Below are 17,281 nucleotides of genomic sequence, written 5' to 3'. Positions count from 1 at the left end.
ACTCACTTGGAACAGTCCCTTTCACTGTCACTTTAATTTAGTTTACATTAAAATTCAAATTGACTTTATTAGCTGAAAGGTCATGGCTGCCACTGATTTTACAATCTAATAAAGCCTGCAGTAAAATATTACCCAAATAATACTTTATTATGCGATGACTTTATGCTTTCCACTGACTAATGAAGTCTTGTCTATAGTCTTGAGAGTCTTTAGTCTAAAGCAGGGGTGTCCAAACTATGGCCCAGGGGCCAAATGCACAATTTCACCACTAAAACCTCAGTAACATCACATGCATTGTGGCACAGACCTAAAATTAATGTTTCAAGCTTTATTAATCGTGCAGTGGCTCTGTCAAAACTATGTTAAATGCATCCATCCGAATGATCCACTGTTGACCATCAGTCCATAGCCCTCTGTCTGGAATATGTTTCAAGATGTAGCAATGACAAAAGTTTGGACTAAAGGTCTAAAGTAAGGTCAAGTAGAAATTCTGACTGCTAGTATACTACTACTATACTACTATACTAGTACTGCTGCTGCTGCTTCGACAATTACTTACTTATATGTTATTCTGTCATTTACTACTTCATTAGACTTTCTATCTCATTTCCTCCTTTGTCAGACCACACTTCCACTCACTCCAGTTCAAATCAGATTTAGATGGTCAAGATGACTTTGTGCTGTGATAACATGTCTATAATTATAATTTTCTCACTGGAGAAAAATAAACCAAGTAAAAGTCTGTAACTGGCAGTATATTACTAGTAGTAATAGTAGTAGTACTATTACTACTAGTAGTACTATTACTACTATTACTAATATTACTAGTACCGTCTTTACTGTAGTTACTATTACTATGAATATTTGTATCACTAGGGCTACTACTCCTTTGTTGCAGAGTCCGTCTTTATCTGACTTCATCCAATTTCCTCACCTCTGCTTGCACGCGAGGAGTCATCTCAATTTGATGCACATTTGAATGGTAAAATGGGCGGTATGTCCTGACCCAGCATAATCATTTTGCAATAAAGATAACTGCTGCCTTATCAACAAAAGAATCAAGAAATGACAGCTAGAGAATATTCCTCTCTCAAAATGCCATTGGGCTCATTCCAAATTGTAGGATTTATGTATTGCTTTTTCTAGTTACCTAGCTACATTTTTCAAAGTAACTTTATTTAAATTCTACTTCAAACTGTTATTATTTATAATCATACTTTTAATTATTATTATTCTACTCGATTATTATTAATGTTAAGTATTATTGAAGTTCAAATATTAGGGTATGTTTCCTCTATGACTATGTGATAAAAGCTTCATGTTGAAATAGCACACCTTTAAAGCAGACATATTGTGCTTGTGTCTACTATATAGTTATAATCTATGATACCTGTGAATCATTATGTTATAATTTGGACATTTTCAATTGCAATATTAATCTAAAACAAAGAAACATGTCTGCTAACTTCTGCGTTAGAAAACAGCGGTGCCCAATGGAAGCAGATGTCAGCCATGGGTAGCTGCACGTCAAGCTGCCAAATCCTATGTGTGTCACCGATTGTAGATAATTTAATTGGAGAACAAAGTAAGTACAAGGTTGTGGGTATACCTCTTGATCGGGCTTGATCGACAAAATGGCGTCTTGAAAATAAGCAATTAAAGATTACTCAAACATGCACAAATCACTCCAAATGCAACTTTAGGTGAGTGAACTATAACATAAACATAAAAACTCAAAAAATCGATTTTGCATAACAGTTTTTTTAGGAATAGGAATCTCTTTTCCCATAACTTATTTTTAACAACCAACTGAATCAGCCTTTGAATCTCTCTATTCATTCTTTCTTTTGTACCACACACATTATGTTTGGGTAGAAGTTTCCGTTACAGCAGGTACAGCTCCAAACATGCTCACTTATTCAGTGTACTACAGCTGAACGCTTTCAAATAGGCTCTTTCAAATCCAAACAACAGAAAACAGATAAAACTATCACCAAAGCAGGTGTTCATGGGGCAACCGGTGACACCCCACTCTGATTCCCCTCTCACCTCCACCCAACACCTTATACACAAACACAGGTGCATGTGTGTAGGGGAAAACAGCCAAGTGATTTGAAAACACACACACATAAAAGTTACGCATATGGAGATAGTTATTAGAATAGGTCAGATTGTAGAAAAGTTGTTGAATGTTGTTGGGGCTAAGGGATGGACACAGGAAATAAACTGCAGAAAAAATATTTTCTGGTTTGATTAATTGTAACATAAATTGGAATATCATTAGGTGCCTACATATTACAACTGTGAAAGCTCCCCTAAATATGTATTTTTCTATGTAAATCTCACTTTTTATTGAATTTCTATGGCACCAATGAAAAAGTGAGACGTTCTCTAAAGTGGAGCAAGGGACAGGGGCCTAAAAGGCTGTGTAGAACATCCAAAAGAGGGTCAGGTGGTCACCCTATATTAGAAGCCAGCAAAAATAACTTTGTTGTTTCCAACTGTAATGACTAGACCATCAGACTATATCCAAAATGGTGACTCTTTTGGGATCTTCTAGTCCAGGAGTTTGTAACCACTCCCTTAAGTGCCACATGCGGTTCTTTAAAGCCTCCACTTTGATGGATTTTGACTGAGAAAAAAGTTTATTTTAGGTCTTCTTTATTTTATTTATTAAGTTTATATTTGACAGTGTTTGTAGCATACCAAAGAGTATTTGTTTTATAGATATTTGTACTATTCATTTGAGCAAATCCCATGCATAAAATCAGAAAAAATAATAATTTTGTAGAGTAAATATTACACATAAAATGCACCATAATGTAGGAAATTACATACAATATGCTCAAAAATATAAAATGCTACATATTCTTTACAATGTTCTAATAGCTGCAAACAGTTGACTTAACTTAATTTATTAATCACTTCATCTCATTACTTGTAAAAAACATATGACTCTTTCTGACTTTCATTTAGTTTGAAACAGGCCAGTGCGACTCTTTTGCAGTTAAAGGTTGCAGACCTTTGTTCTAGTCAATAGTATAGTTTGCATTGAAAATGTTGACCAGATTGCTGAAGAAATTAAGTCTGTTTTTGCTCGATAGAAGACCTACATGTAATTAATTATGTATAAATAAATGCAATTTGCAGATCAGCCAGGTGGCCATAATGTTATACCTGTCTGGTGCACCTCCAGCATCTCTGACATATCCATGTTGCTACGGCACTCAGAGATCACGCTTCATTTGTTTAGTGTAAAAACAGATGCTATAAAACCCAAGCATGTGTGTGTGCGTTTCGTTTAAGCAGGTGTTTTAAAATGGAGAGTGGTTCTTCGGGTGAGATAAGTGAAGTCAATGGTTTACTCAGCCTTGCATTTGCCCTGGTTGAACAAACAGTAACATGCCTGTCTCTCTCACTTGTGTGTGTGTGTATTGTGTGTAAGTAATGTGGTGGGGTTGTGTTGTTGAGGTGATGGTGAAGAGACAGCGTCCGGGCTTGTAAACAGATGCTGGTCAGTCTGTCAGCTTCCCTAAAGTCTCCATTGAAGGGAAATCGGACAAATAATAGAAACAAAAGCGTTGTGAGCTCTAGGGCGCCTGACAGGAAGTCCCAGTCAGCATTATACACAGCCGGGGTGTTGGTCTGTGAGTGCCTGTCTGTTTGGGGGAATAGCATGTTATTTGTATTCTCATATGCCACACAACAGGGATTAAACCAGGATTTAACCAGCACTAAACCAATCCAGGACTAAACTAGGATTAAACTTGTATTTTAAGGATAACTCCAGGTCTATAAATGTTTAAAGCACAACTAAACCAGGTCTAAACCATGACAGAACAATAAGGCTGGGCAATGTTAAAAAAACCAAAGATTTCCTATTGATCACAATTTCCTATTTTACTTTATTTTGTCTTATTAAAACAAATAAAATTGGCTGTCAATATTAGTTTCTTGAACAGAACATAAACAAAATAAATAATTGTCGTAGATTAAACCAATGCTAAATCAGTACTAAATAACTGGACTAATTCCACCAGCCTAAAGTCTAAGTCTAAAGCAGGACTAAAGTCTAAAGCAGGACTAAACTAAGACTAAACCTTGGATGAAGCAAGGACAGACAGGAGCAGTCAAAAAAGGATTGGAAATTTTCTGAAAACCCCCCCCCCAAAAAAAAACAAAAGTATTGTGATTATGAAAAGATTTGTGATTTATGTTAAAAGTAGGATCCTGTTCACAATTTAAACACATCCAATTATCCAAAATGTACATGCATAATGTTTGCCAAGCTGCATATGTGCATATTTTTACATAGGCATCAGAGCTACTCTTGCAACACTAGCCTCTGTATATTCTCACGTTTAAACATCAAGCTGTTTTATATTGCTTACATATTCATTGTTGATTGGATGAATTGCATTTAAAAACTATACAAAAGTTGACAAGGGATGCTTTGCGTAGCAGTAACAAGCCGTGGCTGTGTTGCTTGCATTAATTAGGCAACTACGTACCATTTAAATTTTGTGTCTGCTAGCCATGCGTCTTTTCCTTCATAAGTTGTCCTTGTAAAATTAATGTTTGACGTCGTAAAGTGTCTTATATTTATCCCCCAAGCCTATAAACCTTTCATAGTTCATCACGGGTCATTCCCCGAGGTCCTTGGTGCGACGCATGTTTTCCTGGCCTTCCCCTGCTAAAATGCCTGGAGACACTCTGTTGATGCTGAAAAATTAGAACTCTAAGCTAATTTGAGCGATGCGTAGCGTAATGACGCCTGGTGGACGAGCGTATGGCACTACTGGTGTAGACTGCCCAACCAGTTAAAATAAAAAGCGATTCTTGCGTGTATGCTGTGCTTAGTGCTGTTACTGATTTGGTGTAAACTGGGGGTTACATTAACATCTGAGATATGCACTACGAAATTAATTCATGTCTAGACTACAGGGTTAATAAGATTTTTTTCCATAAGGACAGACAGAATACTTTGTTCTTTGCAAAGGACATTTTAAATAATTGCAGCCTTTGCTGTTTCAATTCAATTTCGAGATATTGTGCCACTCCTAAACACCATAAATACCAGGAGTATATCTAAGCCATAAGTCCAGGTGCTGGAGGTCCTATAATACCGGTCCATACTGCTAATACAACTGCAATTACTATCATGAGTTTCTGTTCTCCTTCCCGAGTGAAGGGAAACCAGACGAACCTCAGAAATAAGAGCTTTGTTTGCAGTGTGCGTGACAGGAAGTCCCAGTCAGCAGTACCAGTTTGTATTTTGTTGTGTGTTTCTCTGTCTGTCTCTATGTGAAAATGCGGAGTAAGACGCCGCGGTGCAGATAAATGACTGCTCGACTGAACCAGATTAGACACAGAGCTTGAACAAAAGCTCTTCTAAAATCTATTTTAGATTTGACAAGGTTGAATTATAGAAGAATCTATGAATGTTACCGATCCACATGATAAGAAACTGGGAATGAATAGTCTTCATTTAGTAATAGTATTATACAACATCAAATAACATGTTTTATAAAAGCTTTAACAGCATCATTGTATCAAATTAAATATTGTTTTGATTATAAGTGGTTACATGGCATATCCCCATAATACTGAAAAGTCCTATTTTCATTTGCTGGTGTTGAGAAATTTTCCATATTTGAGCACTTTTTGTTTAAATATGAAGCAAGACATTGGCGACTGGACTTGATAATTCAGACATTGTTAATGGCACCAGTTTATCAGAGGTCAAATTCTAATAGTAATTTCCCCTCAAGTAATCTGCCTCTGCAAAGTAAAAAATATAGAGAATGTAAGAAAAAAATATAAGTCTTTAAGTAAATAAGTCAACTCCAAACGCTGTTCAGAAACAGCTGTAACAGCAGTGGTTTAAGTATAAGTTACAGTAGTAGAGCAAATGAGAAAAGTACGCCTGTCATGATAAATATTATATCATCTTATTGTTCAATAAATGAGAGCTGGAACAATCATTTTTGGAGGTCAATATTTATCTTGGGTACTTTTACTTTGCACTATTGAGGAACTTTTTGTTATCTTTCTGTACAATGATGAGATTCATTCATTTATTTATTGTAGCTCATGTTTATTAACAACACTATACATGTAGAATAGTTTTTTGGGGGAGAACACCTTTATGATTACGATTGTGTTTGTGGTATAATTGTATTCAATGTTATCGTTTATCGTCTATATTTTCATCAGTAATATATTGTACTTCAAAATGTTTTATCATGACAGGACTAAGTAGAAGTAATAACAGCAGAAGGATAGAAATAGGCAGTATTAAGAGGTGCAGTGGCTAAAATGATTTATTTTTGGTCAATTTCATATTCATTTGTGTGTAATAACAGCACATTACTAACTATGCCACACTTTCTATTTTCACAGCTGACTCTACTGCCAAACTTGACCTTGGCCAATCAGTGGACTCTGAAGCTCCCTGCACTTGAGTCAGTCCACCACATCATGACCTTTGACCCCACTGACAGAAACTTCCTCTATGTGATGACATCGAACCATGTAAGAATGCAGTCCCTGTCTTTACATGCTTATTTTCCTTTTATAGTCATATGATTAATATTTATGGACACACACTTGAGAAATGAGTCACTATGAAAACATGCTATTAAATTACTCAGGTGGAAAGTTGCTAGATTTAAAACAGATTTAAGCATGCACAGACAAAAGAGTGAAGTATTTATCAGTTACAGTAGTAGTAGTATAGTATACATGATATAGTAGAAGTATAGTAACTGTGAACCCACTATAGTATTACCTTTGTGCTATTGTTGTCAAATGTATGAAAAATCTAATACTAAGCAATACGAAAAGTATTATTGAAACTACTCATTTATAAGTATCAATACAAATGAATGTATCTTTCCTGAGCAGTTTTAAAATGTATCACTTTATCAGTATGTACATTTTCTGCCCCAGTTGTAATCAGTCACACTGTTGTATATATAGTACACTGAGATTTTCTAGAGCAGTGTGCTTGGTGTAGGTCTTGCTTGTGATAGGGCTTTACCTCCAGCTCTTCTCTCTGTGCATGCATTGGTCCTACGCCGACAACCACAAAATTAAATAGTTTTCTCTCTAGCAGAAACTGTGAAAGCTAGCTTTTATATGGCCTTTAAATCAGACACAATTGCACTTTTATTGCTTACAAGTTAATCTATAAGATCTGGGGCAGTGGTACACACTCATTATTTGTCTGTGGGGGGGTATTTATCATGACATTATAAGACACTGAAAATTGCCTGTGTTGTATTTTTTTATTTATTTTTTTGCTTTTCTGTGCTGGCGTCATAGCAAATTATCTACGTATTATAGCATGAAGTTTACAAGTTCACATATTTACATCAGATGCCTTCCCTGAGTGACTCCAACAAACACTCTTGGGACTGCTTATAGATGGATTGCTTTGGGTTATATTTACTATCAATGTCGTGATGCTATTGAAATATGTTTGAAATAGTTTAGTGAGGTCCCAAGCCTGGTTAAAAAAACCAAAAAACAAATACAACACAAAATCTATTTAAGCACACATTAATACTGATTTCCCCCAAAATCAGTTCAAGAAAAAGACTATGTTTGCTAATTTTGTCCTGTTTTGTGCAGATGCTGAGGGTGAAGGTGGCCCAGTGTGACCAGTGGCAGAGCTGTGGTGACTGTTTAGGAGCTGGAGATGCTCATTGTGGCTGGTGCACTCTGGAGAAAAGGTAAGCTCCACATGCAATCAACTATTTATGTCTTGTTCTGTATAACGATTCTGTAAAAATATCTAATTGTGATTGTTGTACCAAGGCACTGCAGTTAGATTTACACTGTATGTTTTAGTTATAGGGCACACATTTAGCTAGGGCTGTAGCCGGCTAAATAAATTCTTGGTTGACTAAAGACATGTCGTGCCAATCACTTAGCTGACTAAAAAGAGGGGGGGCAAAAAATCTACAGATTATAACTTATTTTTATGTATCTGACCCAAACTGCACTCACTCACTTTTCCTTTCTGCTGTTGTCCCATATAAATCCTTATTATGTACATAAAAACTAAAAAAACTAACAACTAAAGGCCTTCAGCCCTAGATCTAGCATCAGCATTTGAGAGAAAACTGAATTTGGAACTACTAAACTAATAAAAGCATCACATTTTTTGTCAAATTATTATCAGGCGCACTTACGAAACTGTTGCTGCAAATTTAGTAGAAACTCTTCACATTGGTTGCAAAATGTGAAGCAGTTATGGATTTAAGTGCATGTTTGGTAAAGTAGCAACAGTATTATTCATGGGCTTTTACTATTATCTGCAGCATTTTGAGGACTTTTTCAAAATTCAGCAGATGTACTATTTTGCTTTAAATTGTTAATCACTATGGCAACGATGTTAATTTTTCATCATTCTGAAATCTGTGGATAAGCAGAGTAAAAGTAGTTGTGATTATGATGCATTCCTCTGTATTTAAGAATTTCACTGTGGGTGATTACGGCATGTCTCTAAATTGCAATAAAATATGATTTAGATTGCTAGGCTTTAGATCTGCAAAACCAGTGAGCCTTGTTTTTGGATTCTTTCTCAAACTTAATGACGCCAAGCTCAATGACTTTTGGCAGAGAAAAACACACACCAACTAGAGAGTGTTTTGGTTTAGAAGTAGTGAAATAAATTGTCTTTACATTTGCTTTGAGCCCAAAGCGACATCATTGTTTTGGCCCATCCCTCAGTACTTGTATTGGGAATGACAGGCGAGGAGTGACTTGGCTGAAGTGTTACAAGGGCTTTGATTAATGTGGCTGGCTGTTTCACTCACTCACTGTGGTTTGGCAATCTGGCTCCCTCTTTTTTGGGCTGTAGTTTGTTTGTTTGTTTGAGTAATAGGCCCCGGTATGGCTGGACGCTTGCTTGCTAGTGATTAAAACAGATCAGGCTGAGATAGTAGTTGGATTTCATGTTGAGCTCGGGAGGCCCCTGCATTGCCAGAGGCCATTCAAAGCAGCAAGAGGGGAACTGATGACTGTAGTGCATGTGTGTGTGTGCGTGCGTGTGTGTGTGTGTGCGTGTGCGCGCGCGCGTGCGGGGGTGCGTGTGTGCGTGTGTGTGTCTGTGTGGGGGCTATTCTTGTCATATTTATCTTTATGTCATTTCTTTAGCCTACTCCCTTTCTCGCCTCACTGCACTTTTTTACCCATGCGATTCTCTTCTTTGTCTCGCCCTTGCTTTCAGTAGCTCTGAGACTTCGGACTGTCTTTCAAGTGACAGTAGTAGTATAAATAACAGAAGCAGCAATTGATGTAGTAGGAACAATAAAAATATATAGTTATCATCAACATCTAAATATGGATTCACTCACTGTTTTTGTCTGATCCACTGATAGTTCAATTGAGTTGCCAATCGCCAATCTGCTGCTGGTGGGACACATCTAAGTTGCTGTAGACAACATGTCTCTAATAAGAAAAATGTGCAGTTATAGTAGAGCTGTCCCACATGTGAATAGTGATCTCATCCCTGTAACAATATGCTTTTTAATGCAGCTGTCTCCTCAGTAACAGACACTGTTTTTGGTTGGACCACATTTAAGATATGAGGGACTAACAGTTGGATTTAACCAATTACAGTGAAGTGTCTCATCTACTTCTTTCAAAAGACCCACTCCTAGTTATGCAATACAAAAAACTCTTTTGTTTCTAAATATTTTTATTTTATTTTTCAGAGCATTTAGAACTACCCTTCCGACATTAATATGAGCAAATACAGCACCAAGGAACAAACCCTCATTGTACAGTGGTACTTTGAGTCACATGGGTCTAATTCAGAGACCCAGCGGTGTTACTTCGTTTTCAAAGACAGGGTGCAGTATGTGATCTCCACAGACCTGACTAGTCCTGATTTCTTCCTGTGGGGCGATATTAAAGAAAAGGTGTTTGTGAATAAACCTCAGACAATAAACGACTTAAAACGTAATATTGAGGATCAAATAAGAGCCATGAGCCTGGAAATTCTTTCAAATGTTATGCGGAGTGTATTGGATCGGGCTATTCAGTGTGAAACTGAAAATGGGGGACTTTAAAAACATTATCTTTAAAAATTAGGTAATTTTTACCCCTAGATTAAGTAGTGATAAGTTCAAGTGTAAGTGAACAATTATAACCGTATATATTGCCAAAAATTTCAGAAGGTTCAGTTTAACTACTGCTAAAATTTGGTGAGTATAACTTAAGAGTTATAGGAGCTATTGAAGATTTAAAAGTCTCAGTGACTTTTGGGCCACCCTGTAGTAGCTGTAGTATTCACCTTGGGATTCCAGCTTAATCAAAAGTGCCACCACAAAGACAACATGGTTTGGTGCATTTAGAGGCAAAAGTGGGTGGGCCGGAATAAGGTCAATAACACAGCCATAGTGAGTATATTGCCATGATAATTTGAGTGAGTCTACTCTTGTAATGACTCATCAGAGGCCATAGCTTCTTGGTCCTTGATCTAGGCTCTTCCCCTGGGAAAATAATCCATCTTGTTGTGTAGAACTACATCTTTTCTATTTCATATTTACATGTTGTCTACTAAATCTCATATGGCAAACATGGCATCACAAAAAAACACACATTTCTTTCCAGAGCGCAAACAGATGCCAAATACCCCCTCCTTTCTCTCGCTAGCTACCCCTTTTTGCCCCTCCCACGTCTTACTCCCATCTTTTTTTCTTCAGCTTTGAGACTTTAGTGATCTGTCTTTCTGTGTCTCTGTAGCCCTCTCCTCCTCCCCCCTGGTGCCCTTGTCGTCCTCTCTATGCTTGTACAAAGAGCTGTGATTGTGATGGCGGCTGTGGGAGGGGAGAGTGCACACTGCCTCTTTTGACGATGAAATGTCAAACTCGGTAAGTCTCTGTGTCACTAAGCTGTCTCTCTCTCCCACTGATGTCATGTGTGTTGGGCTGGTCATGCAGTAGCCGCTGGGTCTCAAAATGCATGCAGACTGGACAGAAAAGGGGGGAGTGTGGGTGAATCTGTAAACCACTAATGTCTCTATGAGGGTCTGGGTTATGTTATGTTTTAGTCTGATGTCTCCCTTGTTCTTGGCATAAGAACAAGTCTGTGAGAGGAGCCAGTATTGTTGTCTGAAAGTAGATGAATTACAGTATTAGCCTCTGATCACTTTTTGACACTTGATTAATTAGATAGGAACAGTGTACAGAGGTGTTCATTGATAAGAACAATACAATCCCTCTAATATATTACACAAGGATTTGAAAGAAACCCGTAGCTAACGGGCTTTCTCTGCTCAGTAGTTTTTAATTCAGTCATTATAAAGTAGAATTGTTTCAAGTGAGACTGCCCTCAGACACATAGTCCTTTGCCTCATCATTGGCAATTCTAACTATGAAATAATGAATATAACATTACTGAAATACTGTTACTTCTACATGTACACCTACTTTGGTGCAATCTCTCCCCACCACTGCAATGGGGCACTGAAGTAGATTAAAGGTTTTAGCCTGTGATCACCATCATCGTGCTTTAACTCATCAAAACTACCACACAACAGACGAGAATATCATTATTTGAATCAGATTAGACATCAGGTGCTGCTTTTTCACACATGCTGTATTTCCCTGTGCTTGTCACAGTATATAAAGATCAAACATGAGAACAACTGGACTGTAATGTACAAGTACAAGTACACTACAATATTTGAAAATTATTATCATCAATCATCATATACTAGAAAAATCATACAATTATTGTTTAGCTAAATGAAAAAGTAGAAAAAACATTCACAACGATCTGCTACATACATTTGCTACCACCACTATTGTGTATTTTAGTTACTATTAATACTAATACTACTACTTTTAGTACTTCTTCTAAAAATCATGGTAAAAAAATTGACTTTCTTTTTATAAATTGTCATATCTCCCCATCTCTTTCACAGTATCTTGGCAGTATGTTACTCTGCTGTTTAACACTGGCTCAAATTTTTCTACCCTCCAACACATGAAGAGGTGGTGCGCCTTCTCAATTCATAATTTAGCTGCATATATGTTAAGTATGTTTATTTTAAGAACTTGTTTGAAACTGTGCTAGGAAAATGGTGATCGTGACATTTTAAGATAGTGTGAAAGTCTTGTGAATCTGAAATGAGGCTATTGTGCTTGATCATAATGGTTAAAAAGGCTACGTCTGACAAGTACAAGGAAAAAGTGAAATTATATACGGGATATGTGTCATCTTTGATATTGAAGTTAGAGCTACGGATTGCAGTGTGGGACAAAAAGAGTTGCGTGGACAGTATTGTTACTCTTCATCCGCTGTTTGTTGATTCATATCTCAAAGCTTCTTTTCAGATGCTGTTTTCAGGAAGTGGGTTTTTGAGCTTATATCAGGCTTTATCTATGAGCTGTTCAAGATCAAATCTGTAGTGGACTTGAAGGTCTAAATAGATTTTTTTTGTTCAAAAGAGATATAAGAAGAAGCATTGCATCTTCCCTCCTTTCTATTTTGTATCTATGGGCCTGACTGACGCACACACAGACATACACACAACCAGACATAAGCACAGACAGGCATTCACTCTCACATTCATTTCTTAAGTCCCACTGTGCACTTCTCAATAAAATTAATCTCATTATTGCATTTTATTACAGCCATCAAAGCTATTAAAATGTTCTGGTACTAAACCTTTTGGCTGCTCTCTCTCTTTTAGGGGTCAGCACTGTAAATCATTGGTGTTAGATGCTTTTTCATGCCCAATGCAACCCTGAATATATCCAGGTTTAAGAATATTCCAAATCAAATCACAATTTCAGTGGTATCAAATGGCAATTAACACCCTACAAACAAAAAATACCTCTCTTACTTGCACAGAGCATCTTTTCTTCTGTTTACCACCTGCTATCCATTGATTTTCCATTGCTTTGTGTGTAAGTATGGCATTAAATTTATATATCTTCATTGACACAAACAAGTCATGGACCTGGAACCACAAAAGTTCTGAAACAGTTATATTTAGCACGCCATATCCTCATCTTCTCTAAAGTTGTAATGCTCTTAAATGTACATTCCAAACATTATTGCAAATTCTTGTCAGAGAAGTTGCAACTATCCTGTTTTGTCCAAAAATACAGTAGCTATATTTGCGAGTAGGGTACAATGACTGAATTTTTGATTTTGGGAAATTATTTTGGTGGTACTTCAGTTTCATAACATCTAAATTTTGTAGAACCAGCTAGCACAGCACTTTCGCTATTCTTGTCACACCGCATGGTATGTTTCTTTCTTGGCTTTTTGCTGACCCCAATTACAGAGCTGGTACAGGCTGAACCTGTGTCATCTCCTGTCTGTCTGTAAATCAGAAACATGGAGGCAGCCACATGTGTTCTACTTCATACAAGACACTCACTTGTAAAGCCCCAATTAGCTCTTTGCAGAATACCACAAATTCATAACTGACCTCAACACAAAATTCAATACAAAAAAGCAATTTGTTCTTAAAAGGTTTATCATTAAACACGAATAGATTGATTATGTTATCTTGTTGGAACTTAATTAGTCAAAATAATTCAATTTATTTATTAATTAATTATATTGTTGCATCAAGATAATAAAGTACGATGTGCAAACATAGGAAAAAAAAAAGAAATTATAAAAAAAAAAGTTATTTAGGTCACTGAAATGTCTCACTTGCACATTCACCACATGAAAATTAGGAGTACTGGGGACTATAGTATTGGACAATATTGACAAAAATTCACATCTGAATCATTTTTGGAGTATTCTGATATCGATATTCAGACAATATTATGTCAGTCCAACAGAAATGCGTTAAATGCGTGTTCAATTGTATTAACTGAAGCAAATGTGAAATCACTAAACAATCGCTATACAATTAATAAAAAAGTGCAGAAATATCACACATATTTTCTTTTTCTATTTTCATCTTAAATAATCTCTTTTTGCAGAGTTTTCTTTTACAAATGACATATCTTGCATATCTTCAAATTAATTCACAAACATCATCTGCCCACTCCTAACTGGGTCTAAACTGGAAACAAAACTCTGAACTAGAACAGGCCCCAGCGAAGTCTACACCAAGGACCATGGGCCTTAAATGGGGCTTAAATTAGGACCAAACCAGGACCAGTGTGAATGAATCCTCAATGTATCTAACTCCATAAGTCCACCTCTGATTGCCTGTATGTAGTTTTGTATGCTGCATATTTTTCCCCTTTTTATGAGGAAATAGAACTGATTACTTGAGACTTGGAAAGAAGTGGCAAATTGCTGGTCAAATTAGCATGAATCTGATGAGAACGTGTTAGTGGCTGATGGGGCACTCTAACCACAGAGCCTTTCCCCCACTGCTGCTGCTAAGTTGGTGAGTTGTTAGTGCTTCGGAGTGTGTTCGCAATAGGGGGTTATGTAGCTAGCAGCAGAGCCACTCCATGGGTTATTTTTAGTGGAGCATCTGACCTCACAGCCCCTCTCTGTCCCTCAATGCCACAGGGATTCTGCGTCTGGACTCTGCACATACATTTTGCACCAACACTAGCGGGCATGTGGCGGGGGGGGGGGGGGGGGGGGGGGGGGGATAGGGGAGGTTTTTTTTGTATAAAAGTGATGAGCTTGTGTCTTTGCACAGGACAGTGGTAAATGGGGTCTATTTGGGTTGGGTGCGCTCTGAGGTCACTTTGTCCTTTTCACAGGGCTCCGCAGATGTGCAGACAGTCAAGTTCATCAGAGCCCCAATTCAGTCCCCCCCCCCCCCCCCCCCCCCCCCCTTTCCTCATATTAGCACTGAGAAAAAGTACATTTTCAACTAATCACAAATCTTTACAGAGCAGTAATTGGTGATAGAATGAAAATAACATGGTACTAACTGAAGCCATGGTATTTACATGGTTATAACCCATGATAACAGGGCACATCTGTCATTCTACTTTATTGCATGTTAATGACAAACTAAATCGATATGAATGCAGATAATTTATCAGGATGCATGGTCAATGTTTTATTGTTAATAATATGGACAATTTATTTATTCACTAATATTAAAACAACATAAATAAATAATGTCCACTCAGAGCAGACCCTATAACCTCACAAGGAGCTGCTTAAGAATGATCAGTGTAACTAATAGTGATACTACGATACTAAAATTTCAAACTTGATTTCGACACTAAGGTATAGACTCAATACTCAATACCAATTGCAATTCCATGATGATAGTAAAAAACTCTTTATTTGGACAATAGAATGTAATTTTCAGCATTAAATTATAGTACTTTCTTTTATATTAACTTGAGGTTATACCTGTGTTATCCTTCAGTCGTCCAGGTAGGTTCCATAGTGGTCCATGGGTGTATACTAGGCTATGTGGGCTTAGTGGTCTTATACTTGTTCTTATGCAGCTCAAGATCATTCTAAAGCTATGCAGGAAAGGTTCATTTCTGTCCTCTGAATGTGACTTTTTTAGCATCGATAGTGTCTGGTTTTGATGCTAGTTTTAGATTAGTATCTGATTGTCAATACTTTTGACAACTCTAGTACCTAAAACATGTTGTTCTTCTTATATAGATGTGCATTTACTGAGTATGAGTAGTATTTTTGAACAAGCCAGTTTTGGACTTTTCCATAGGCATGAGGTAGGGGTATAAACCCTGCTCTTTGTATGGGACATTGTTACAGGGGTCTGTTTGAGTTCTCCTCAGTTGGAGGTCACTCTGTCCTCTCACAGATGAACTGCGTTTCCTGCCAAACAGACAGTCAAGTTCATTAGTGAGGCAGAAGTCACTTCCAGGGCCACCTTGCTTGTTGAATGCCCCCTCTCTCTCCCCCTCACACACTTTGCCTCTGCCCTAGACCTTATTAGACTCACAGATAGGCACACTGCTGTACTCTATGTGTCCTCCAGTCAATGCCACACACAGAAACAGTTTTTGTTATTGTTGGTTTTCCTCACTCCACTGCCTGTAACTAGCCCCTGATCTTCGCCTGGGGCAGGTTGCCATAGCTGCGAGTGTGACCCAGTGTCAAGTTGTCCCCAGTGTTGAGCCATTTTAAAAAGCAAAACCTGAACGCATTATGTGAACGCGAGCGTCACCTCATAAATCTCCGGGCAGCCGACCGTGAAACCTGGCAGTGCAAATTCCAACCAAAATTAAAACGGTAGGGCGTTGTAAATTTGTGTTTTCTTTCCACACAAAAGGGTGACATGTTGACCTTAAGGCTTGGTATTCTCAGTGCAGCGCTGGTGCTGAGTTGAAGCGGCTCTTGATAGTTACAAGCAACACCATTGACAAGCAATTACTGTATATTAGATGTTCTTGTTCAAGGGAAGGCATTGCTGATAATAGACAATCTTCCCTCACTATGTCTCAGGGCAAACTTCCCCAGGAAATAGGCTGTTTTTGCTGAATAGGCATGTCTGAGGCGCTTGTCAAATTTACAACAACATGCTGGTGCAAGACACCAAATAGTTGAATATACAACACCTGGTATGAATAATAAAGGTGTGACTTTTCTGTTGGAGAGTCCGCCACCTGCTTGTCTCTATGGAGATGTGTTTGCTTCGCCTAGAAGCCTCTACAGTATGGCATAAAACTGTATACACAGAGAGAAGCATGTGGCTTCACCAGACCAAGTTCCAAATCAGATCTGAGGAGAGACAAGTCCAATCACAGTAACAATGTTTTGCCAGGTATTTTTTAAGCAATACAAATAAAAGAAAAAAATGGAGGTATAATGTAGATACATACAGGCATTGGATTCCTTATCAGAAAATTTACAGAGTTCACCTTTAAGTATGATTTTTTATTTGTGTGCAGGTGTAGTCTCCAGAAGGACTGCAGTCTGGGTGTGTCTCCTCGCTCGTGGATCAGTTTGGGAGAGGGGCCACAGCAGTGTCCATCCATGACCCTCACTCCACCTGAGATCAGCATCTCTGCAGACATCAAGGTGGGTTTACACACAGTTAAACATTAAACTTGCACCACTCAGTTTCCATGCAACAGACTCGGGTTTAAGCTTCATCTAACAAGTGAAATAATTTTTTGGTCAATAACTACACATTCAATAAGCAGACCTGCACGTAGCAAAGGTTGACTCATTGCATTGAAATCTTGAAACTTTTTACCTTCCATAAACAGTTTTGTAGTTGATACTTAAATGAGTTGTTGAGGGGTGAACAACATGCCTTCTATCTCCTCCTGGCAGTTCTGGGTAAAAACACTTTTGGAGTATAAGTGTTGTTTACTCAGTGTTCCTTCAGTCTTAG

The 17,281-nt window shown here is 37.7% G+C and overlaps 1 protein-coding gene across 2 annotated transcripts in view; it reads left to right on the top strand.

Annotated features, from left to right (window-relative positions):
* Window positions 1-17,281, top strand: part of plxnd1 (plexin D1) — a 109,703-nt gene that overhangs the window by 8,459 nt on the left and 83,963 nt on the right. For both annotated transcript variants that reach the window (XM_033968977.2, XM_033968978.2), the window contains exons 3-5: window positions 6,403-6,534; window positions 7,636-7,736; window positions 16,833-16,962. In XM_033968977.2, coding sequence (XP_033824868.1) covers window positions 6,403-6,534; window positions 7,636-7,736; window positions 16,833-16,962 — 363 coding nt within the window. The remainder of the gene's footprint in view (window positions 1-6,402; window positions 6,535-7,635; window positions 7,737-16,832; window positions 16,963-17,281) is intronic.

This window comes from Periophthalmus magnuspinnatus, chromosome 7 (assembly GCF_009829125.3).
Source record: "Periophthalmus magnuspinnatus isolate fPerMag1 chromosome 7, fPerMag1.2.pri, whole genome shotgun sequence".
Lineage (NCBI taxonomy): Eukaryota > Metazoa > Chordata > Actinopteri > Gobiiformes > Gobiidae > Periophthalmus > Periophthalmus magnuspinnatus.
The sequence above is the reverse complement of the archived record's forward strand: the minus strand, read 5'-3'. Positions and strand labels throughout refer to the sequence as shown.